We start from the raw sequence: 8,135 nt of genomic DNA on the forward strand, positions 1-8,135 counted from the left end.
AAATATATAGACACGACCTCCAAAAACCATCAACCCCCCCCCCCCCCCCACGCAACGCTAGGAGACATGCCGCGGTTACACCATTCCAACGCACTCGCTGAGAACGTCGCGCGCACCGGATTCCCTTTTTAAACCACGCCGCTTGCAACACCCGCTAGTTTCCCCCCACCCTTCCTTCACCCCTCACCGCCCTACACCGCCCTCCACCCCCTTGGCACGTTTACCCCCCTCCCCTCCCCTCCCCTTCCCTTCCTTGGTTGCGAGCCCTTGCACGAAGCCGCCCCTCCGCCGCCCTCCCCCCCTCGCCCTCAACCCCTCGCCTCGTGGTCTCTCCCCTTCTAATTCTCCCCCCGCCGCGCAGCTGCCGCTCCGCTCCGCCTCCCTCGCCTCCCGCAACGCGCCTCGACCCGCCGCTTCGAACCTGCCCGCTTCCGTGCGCCGCGCCCTCCACGCCGTCCGTGTGTGTACCTCCTGTCGACCCGCACTCACCGCCACCACCCGCCTCCACGCGCCGCCACACGTTCCCCGCCTACCGCCGCGTCCGTACACAAGGGCACGGACCGCGCCTCGTTTTCCACAACATCTCCTTCCCCGCGCTTTCGCCCCCGCTCTGCTTTGTAGGGTACAAAAACAAGTCCAATTCTCTCGCAATTGGCCCGTCTCCGCACGCTTCCAGCGCACTCGCTTCGTGCATCTCGAAAAACACAAAAAAAGACAAGAAAAACTTAACATTTCCACCCCCGAATTTCATCTCCTTTTTATAATCAACCCATCCCTCCCTCCCGCCACCTCTTGCTCCCCATCCCCCACACACACACAACACACAAACAGCACGCAAACACGCGCATCTCCGTTTTGCTTTTTTCCTCTCTTGCCGACCGGCTAGCAACACACGCCTCTTACAGCCCTGGCGTGCTTCCCGCCCGCATCCTTTTCCTTATCAAACTAGCCGCCTAACGCAAGAGGCACCCCGCCACCATGTCCCAGTCGTCACCCTCCGCCGCCCGTCTCCGCCTCATGACCGATCTCAAGCTCATGCGACAAGAACCGCCCGAGGGCTGCAGCGCCAGCCCGCTCAGCGAAGAGAACCTCTTCGTGTGGGGCGCCACCATCTTCGGTCCGCCAGAGACCCCGTGGGAAGGCGGCGTGTACAGCTTACGTCTCACTTTCAACGAGCAATACCCCGAAAAACCCCCCCGCGTTCGCTTCACCGCAGAGATGTTCCACCCCAACGTCTACACCGACGGCACCCTCTGCCTCGACATCATCCAGGACAAGTGGTCCCCCATCTACACCGTCAACACCATCCTCACCTCCATTCAGTCGCTCCTCACAGACCCCAACCCGTCTAGCCCGGCAAACCCAGAGGCCGCGCAGCTGTACAATGCAGATAGGAACGCCTACAAGAAGAAGGTCCGCCGATGCGCCTCCAAGAGCGTCGAATGTTAGCCCCATCTTCCTCTTGTTGCCGCCAAGTCGCTAATGCGTGTCTCTCGCTTCGTTTCATCCTGTAGATTGTTCAAAACGCGCACTCCCCTGTACTCCTACTTGTGTGTATCTATCTTCAACACTTTTCTTTTTTTTTCTTTTTTTTTTTGGCTCGCACTTTCTCTTCTGCCCTGTCCTCCCTACTTCCATTTACGTCTTGTTCTGCCGAAAAGAGTCGCGCGTATCCTTGCGAACAAGCGCTCAAATCCATTGCATGCTGCATCGTTCCGCTCGACACTCTACTCGACACCTCTTCGCCTCCCCAACGTCTACATTTGCGAGTCGCGTACAAGACGGAAATCGCGTCACGACGTCGTCATGCCTCTTATCAGTCTCGGCTCGTTTCGCGATTGTACTTCGCTGATCAAAACTGTCCTAGCGTTGATGGTTAGTCGTTAACTGTCAAGTCGTTTTAAGAGTCAAGTTAATTCGGACGTACTTTGCATCCGAACAGTTATCCTAAACTAAGAGTCATCAGTCCTCTGACAAAGTAGCTGCAGCACACGACGATAGAAAGGAGCAGTAAAATCCAGTACCGCCCCAGAAACCTCAAGTTGGGCACATACCCCAGACGCGGTTCTAATCGTAGCGCCAACCAGTACAACCAAACCACCACCACCTCGTTTTCCCCCTCCGCAATCGGCCGGTCCCACACGTTGCCCAGGAAAGGCACGCTCTCTTCGTCCGACGTCCGAAACACGGACAACCGACGCTGCCGAAGCTCTTTTAAGTTCTTCCCATGCGGTGACCCAGATAGCATGTTCACCACCCCAGCCACACCGCTCGAGCCACCCACGCCCACCATTTCAGATATCCCACCTAGCACTCCGGACTCCAGCCGAATCCCCACACTCGCTGCCAGCGTCCCAATGTAGCTCCTCTCCCTTCGCGCACTGCTGCGCTCCGATTCCGCAATCTGATTGCGCAGCGCAAGCAAGCAATTTTTCAACTCCTCGGCCTTGTCCATGTCCCTTTCCCGGCTACTCCACGTCCCCGCGAGCCGCGCTGCTTGGGCGGCTTCTGCGAGCACAGCGAGCACCCTCGACCCCTCTGGAAAGGCTGGAAACCGTCTGTGTGCGGCCTTGACAATCGCCAGCCGCAGCAGCTCGTCGTCCACAGAACGCTGCCTCTCCTTCAGTTCAGTGCGCCACTGGCTCTCCTTGACGCTCGATGCGTTCCCCGGCGACCCAGACGGCGACGCGAGGTGCGCGTTGATTGAGGACAGTGTCGACGTAATTGCGGCCATGGAGGGCGTGCGATGGTTCGACCTGCTGCTCGACGTCTTCTTCTTCGGAAACAAGCAAGCGCTCAAGCCGTTCCGAATCGACGCTCTCCACGGCGCTATGTACAGGGCGAGAATTCTCATGTAGGCGACCAAGGGCCCGAGCGAGGCTTCAGGCTCGTAGTGCTTTAAGACGTTCTCGAGCATCTTTTCGGCGGCGCGGTACACGGCAGACGTGTTGGTCTGGATGCGCCAGTCCAGCTCGTCCGGGACGTCCATGGGGTGAAAGTCGAGGTCCAAGTCAAGAGCGGACGGCGCGGCGGGGGCAAGGGCAAGCAGAATACTGGTGACCGACTCTGCCGCGTTGGTCGACGCGACTGGGGGTTCAGACGACGGACGGTACGAGGCCCAGGGCATAAACAGAAAGTCGAGACAGGTGGCCAAGAACAAACTGTTCGGCCCGACGCGATCTGTCCCATTCAAAGCGGATGCGTACGAGGCAATGGTACGGTTGTATAGGGCGCGTGTAGACGGAAGCGACGCAGATCTGCGGACGCGGCGGGCGGGGTTCTGCCCAGAAGACGGCGCCCATTTGCGTGTGGGAGAGGCGACCATGCAGATGTAAAAGTAATCTATGGGGGAGAGGTAGACGTTCTTCTCATCGGTATCTTTGAGCGAAGAGAACAAGAAGGGGGCCAGAAAAGACTGTCCGTCTGTGATCGGCCTAACAAGCGCAGCAGATGGCCCTTCCCTGAGGGCATCTCTAGTGGCGAGCGGCAAGCTGGAGACAGGAAACTCAAACCTCATGTCGACGTCAAAGTTGACAGCTGCATCACGGGGGGGCGAGTTGCGTCGGCAGTAGGTATCGATGGGACCTCCAGGCATAGTGAACCTGATAAGAGCGTCGCGATCTTTGCTGGGGAGTTCGGAGGCAGTCTCGAGCCAGCCGTGGCCTTGACGGTAGCCGAAGACGCGGAGCATGAGGAGTGGGAGAAACTCGTAGACAATGCGGATATCATCAGGGTGCGAGAAGCTAGCGAGGATAAGCTGGGCGAGATGGGTCGTGGTGGGCTCCGTGGGGGCGAGGGAGTCGGGCTGGAGGTCATGCATTGTGAACGGGTCGACTTGAAGAATGAGGGCAAGCTCTGCCCGTAAGCCCGCCCGCAGAGGAGCCATGGTGGGGGCCGGATGGGACGAATTCTCGAGTGGGGGGGCGTTAGGAGGAGGGGAAGGGTAGATGAGTGAGTAGGGGAAGAGGGCTTCAAAGGCCAAGCTGGATTTCTGAAAAGTGGATGATGGTAAGGGTGCGATCACGGGCCGGTGAATGTGTCGTGGCTATGGGCGGGAAAATGGCGCGAATTTGAGTAAATGCGAAATGGATGAAAATCGAAAGAAATCGGCGCGGCGGTGATCAAAATGTGTTCAATCAGCTCTCTCAAGACTACTGGAAGATTCCACCACCTCCACCGCCCTCATCGCTACTCAGTCTCCAGCTGATAAGGCTGTACGAGGGTGGTCAGCGGGCCGAAGGCGAAGGCGAACACGACCAATGCAGCGCAGTAAAGGGCCATGACGCCTCTGCGTCGCGGGTGCGCGGCGATGGAGGAAAAGTCCGGCAGCTCGAGCAGGTTACAAATGACATGGGCGACGAAAGGCGCGCAGAAGGTGCGTGTGTTGATGTACAATGCGGCGGCGTAAATGCCAAACAAAAACGTGTAGGCCATCTGAAGCAGCAGGCCGACAAGGCCGAGCTCGCGCACGTGGTGCACGTGCGCGAGCGAGAACATAGCGGCGGGAAACAGCAGGCTCATGGTGACGCCCTGGCAGCTCCAGATGAGCAGCGTCTGGCGGCGGAACACGACCTCCTCGAGCACCGGGCCCGCCAGGTAGTTGCGCAGCGCGATGTAGCGGTCGCGCGACGCCGGTTGCAGCAGGGCGCGGCGCGGGGTGGCGATGAGATGGCCGGCGTACAGGAGCAGCGTGAGCGCGGCCGCCACGGCCAGTGCGGGGAGCCGCGTGCCCGACGAGATCTTGTCCGTGAGCGCCGGGATGCGTCGCCGCGTGTACAACTCGAGAAACGTGGCTAGGATGGACAGCGTGACCAGGCGCGAGAGGATGACGGGGCGGCGGTTGCGGTCGCCCGAGTTGAACGGCAGGTGCAAGGAGGAGACATAGAGAAGGGTGAAAGTGATGGACGTGACCACGGCTTCAGATAGGGTTATGTGGGGGGCTAGGCACGCCATGCATGGTCTGGGCGGAGCGGCGCGGAGGAAAGGAGGTGTGGGTAGCGCGGGTCGTGCGTGATGGCATTTGTCGGGTGAGACGATGATGATGAAGGGGCCGTGCGGCGGTGCTGATTGCTAACCGTTGATCAAAGGTCGATGAGGGGGAGGTGCTGGTCCCTTGTGGCAATGCACTGCCACGTGTCCACGTATGTTGCGCTCCTGAATCATCTGTAAGCTTTCAATAGTTGTTTACAGTCAAATGCTTTGATCCGCTCGTCTCTCTACATTGCTGTATTGCGTGTACAGACGCTGTCTGATTTGCCATGGAGAAATAAAACGGGATGTCGGCAGCACGCCGGCACCCGTCCGCTCCTTCTCCGTTTCCATCAACAAGCTTCAACTTCTCTTCGCCGTCCCCCGCTTCCACAAATATACCTACACGTCATGATCTACGACGTCAAGTCCGAGTACTACGGCCAGTTCCTCAGCACTAAGAATGCGCCGAGCCAGTCCAAATCCAAGTCGTCTGCCTCAACTCCGGCCGTCTCCAAACCCGACCCAGACGCCATGGACACTGAGGATTGATATCCCGTTTCCACTTCCCCCTGAATAAACCGCCCTCAATCATCTTTCACTCCCTCGTCCGTATCACCCACTTCTCAATCTCCTCCATCACCCTCGCCCGATCCGTCGCGCTGCGAACCACGCGACAAAACCCGAACCCCTCCTCCTCATTCGGAAACACAAACTTCCTAGACATGCCCGTCACGATCGCGTCATTGTTCACGCCCGGCAGCAACGTCTTGTGATTCGTCCGCTCCCTTACGCGCTTCTTGCACTCCTCCAGCGACGTGCCGAACACGATGACCCCTATCTCCGCCCCGTTAGCGCGCCCATAGTCTACTCCCGCAACGCACTAACCGTGTCAGTAACTCATCCCCACGCGCTCGACCCTTGACCGCATGCTCTCTCGCGCGCCGCAAAAGCGCCCCTGCTTACCGACCCAGTGCTTGCGCTGCTTGGCGTCAAAGTTGCACCGGTCAATCACGACGTTCTTCTCCGCCAGCAGCGCGCCTACCGTCGCGCGCTCGCACGCTATCCGGTTGCCGAGCTCATCCTGGCAGATTACTTGGAAGCCGAGCTGATTTAATTCGCTGGCAAATGTCGATTTGCCCGAGCCTGCGCATGGTGCACACTTCGTGGTCAGTAGCCGGATGCGTGCTAACCGTTTTCGCGCTTGCCGTGCGTCTTCGCGGGCGCTAGAGGCATACCTGGGATGCCGACCAGCACCAGCAGCCGCGGAGGGTGCTGTGTCGGCGACCGCTTGTGCTGCGCGTCTTTCAGACGCCGCAGCTCGGCCGCCTTGGGGTTGACGGTTTTATTGTTTCCTTGAGAGTTTGCGTTGCTTGACATCACCGTGCTCATTTTCAGAAAAGCTCCAGGGGAGAATGGAACTGGCGTTTGTGTGACTGGGCGTGGCGAACGACAAGGGTTGGGGGCTAGCACTTAAAGGGTGCGTGGGGCGTGCCTCGGATGTACACGATGGGGAGTTCCAGGGGTGGCTACGGTTCTGTGTACTCTGCGCAGAAGAGAACTTGGTGCTTTTCGCCAATCACCGTGCTGCATTTTGCTGGCGTCTGCCTCCCGTTTTTCTGTTTTTCATCCCGATTGCGGTGTGAAGTGCACCAGTGTCAAAAGTACTCCCGCACAAAGCTTGACTACGACAATGACAACATCAGCGAAGGGGCACACCTGCTTCCATCTCCATACCGATTTATAATACCAGACCGCGTGGATGCACGTCGTATACGCCACGCAATTCCCTCCCTCGCAGACAACTATACAGTCATGCACGTTGCGTCTCGCGCTGCTCTCCATTTCCCCCTGCCTTGCGCGACTGTTACAGGAGGACAGTACACTCCTGTGTTCTCTTTCTTCGCAGCAGTGCAAACAGCGTCGGCCTTCAAAGGTTGCCAGAAAACGGATTTATTGATGTAAGTCGCTGCCTGTACAGTCCTTTTTTCAAATGATGGAAATCATCTGTTGGAGGAAAAATTATGGCGACAGCGAAAAGGAATCCTCACGTATAGAATCGCAAGGTGCGCCACTACAACAAGCCTAATACGATGGCGCGTTTGTCTCAATGCACCGCCCTGCCACTCGGGCTTTGAAACACTTGATATCTCAACTCGAGATGCGGACATCGCGCCGACAACCCCTGTTTGGGCTTTGTATCTACGGTACGTAATGATTATACCCACACCTCTTTATATAAATTAACTATCTGCGTTCCAATGCACTCGACTAGGTTAGTCTCGACGCATGCCCCCCTGTTGCAATAAGCGTTGAGCTGAGAATAAACAGCTACGCTAATAAACCTGGAAAATTAAAATGGGTTCATCACGAGGAACTAACTCCCACAACACGAGTGCTTGCTTCAGCGCGGAAAGCAGCGCTGAACTTACGCGATGTCTGTGCGAATGCGTAGGCTTCGATGTATCTAGCGCAAGCAGATTGACCGGCGCGTTGGAGCGAAGGCGTGCGTGCCCTGGGCACGAGGTGCATGAGGTATGAAGGGCTGATTCATTGGCGCAGAGACAATGCGCCGCCTCGTTGAAGTACGAGTGGCGCAGAAAACAGACCGTGGGCAATACTGCACGCGCGAACAGCTGGCGAGTGCAGGACGGTGGGGAGCGGTAGTGCTCCAGCGGAAGTGCGAAAGAGTGACAGGCTAGGCGCGGGGCGTGTGGAAAGGGCAGGCTATTCTGCAGAAGGATCCTCGATAAATTCTATGGCGTTCGCGTCCAAATCCCTCGTGAAAACAGCGCGTCTCCCGCTCTTGCTAAACGTGAACGGCTGGTGATGGCGCTCGAGCGAGGCGATTAGTGGCTCTAAGTCTCTGACGGTGACGGCCACATGGCGGTCCCTATAAACGCGGATGGGGAAAATGCGGGTGAGCAAGCGGGGTGGAAGTAAAGGAAAGGCAAGGCAAGGAGAAGAGAAAAGGTGAGACGTACCGTCCGCCGTGCTCAGGGCGCCCCTCCTCAGGGTCTGGGGAGGGGAGCTCCATGAGGTGAATCTGGGAGGCACCGGCGCGCATGAAGGAGCCCTTGAACGGGAGTTTCGGGTTGCGCAGTGGGTCGTCGTCGAGCACGCCGAAGACGTCCATGTAGAACTGCTTCGACCGCTGTGTGTCCTTG

At 58.1% G+C, this 8,135-nt stretch overlaps 7 protein-coding genes; 3 read left to right on the forward strand and 4 right to left on the reverse strand.

Moving 5' to 3' along the window:
- Window positions 1-183: 183 nt before the first annotated feature.
- Window positions 184-732, reverse strand: CHC_T00002168001 (hypothetical protein). The gene has a single exon (XM_005713140.1). The coding sequence runs from the start codon at window positions 730-732 to the stop codon at window positions 184-186; it is 549 nt and encodes a 182-aa protein (XP_005713197.1).
- Window positions 733-1,035: 303 nt separating this feature from the next.
- CHC_T00002169001 (hypothetical protein) lies at window positions 1,036-1,449 on the forward strand. The gene has a single exon (XM_005713141.1). It carries the CDS (start codon window positions 1,036-1,038, stop codon window positions 1,447-1,449), a length of 414 nt encoding a protein of 137 aa, XP_005713198.1.
- Window positions 1,450-1,482: 33 nt separating this feature from the next.
- Window positions 1,483-1,887, forward strand: CHC_T00002170001 (hypothetical protein). The gene has a single exon (XM_005713142.1). It carries the CDS (start codon window positions 1,483-1,485, stop codon window positions 1,885-1,887), a length of 405 nt encoding a protein of 134 aa, XP_005713199.1.
- A 55-nt stretch (window positions 1,888-1,942) lies between these two features.
- Window positions 1,943-3,820, reverse strand: CHC_T00002171001 (hypothetical protein). Its single transcript, XM_005713143.1, has one exon. The coding sequence runs from the start codon at window positions 3,818-3,820 to the stop codon at window positions 1,943-1,945; it is 1,878 nt and encodes a 625-aa protein (XP_005713200.1).
- A 22-nt stretch (window positions 3,821-3,842) lies between these two features.
- CHC_T00002172001 (hypothetical protein) lies at window positions 3,843-4,106 on the forward strand. XM_005713144.1 is given in 2 exon segments: window positions 3,843-3,947; window positions 3,948-4,106. 1 exon segment carries the CDS (start codon window positions 3,843-3,845, stop codon window positions 3,945-3,947), a length of 105 nt encoding a protein of 34 aa, XP_005713201.1. The 3' UTR covers window positions 3,948-4,106.
- Window positions 4,107-4,188: 82 nt separating this feature from the next.
- On the reverse strand, window positions 4,189-4,953 carry CHC_T00002173001 (hypothetical protein). Its single transcript, XM_005713145.1, has one exon. The coding sequence runs from the start codon at window positions 4,951-4,953 to the stop codon at window positions 4,189-4,191; it is 765 nt and encodes a 254-aa protein (XP_005713202.1).
- Window positions 4,954-5,161: 208 nt separating this feature from the next.
- CHC_T00002174001 (hypothetical protein) lies at window positions 5,162-8,056 on the reverse strand. XM_005713146.1 is given in 5 exon segments: window positions 5,162-5,566; window positions 5,567-5,835; window positions 5,935-6,297; window positions 6,645-6,813; window positions 6,814-8,056. 3 exon segments carry the CDS (start codon window positions 6,811-6,813, stop codon window positions 5,567-5,569), a joined length of 801 nt encoding a protein of 266 aa, XP_005713203.1. The 5' UTR covers window positions 6,814-8,056; the 3' UTR covers window positions 5,162-5,566.
- Window positions 8,057-8,135: the final 79 nt, after the last annotated feature.

This window comes from Chondrus crispus, genomic scaffold (assembly GCF_000350225.1).
Source record: "Chondrus crispus Stackhouse genomic scaffold, scaffold_129, whole genome shotgun sequence".
Taxonomy (NCBI): domain Eukaryota; phylum Rhodophyta; class Florideophyceae; order Gigartinales; family Gigartinaceae; genus Chondrus; species Chondrus crispus.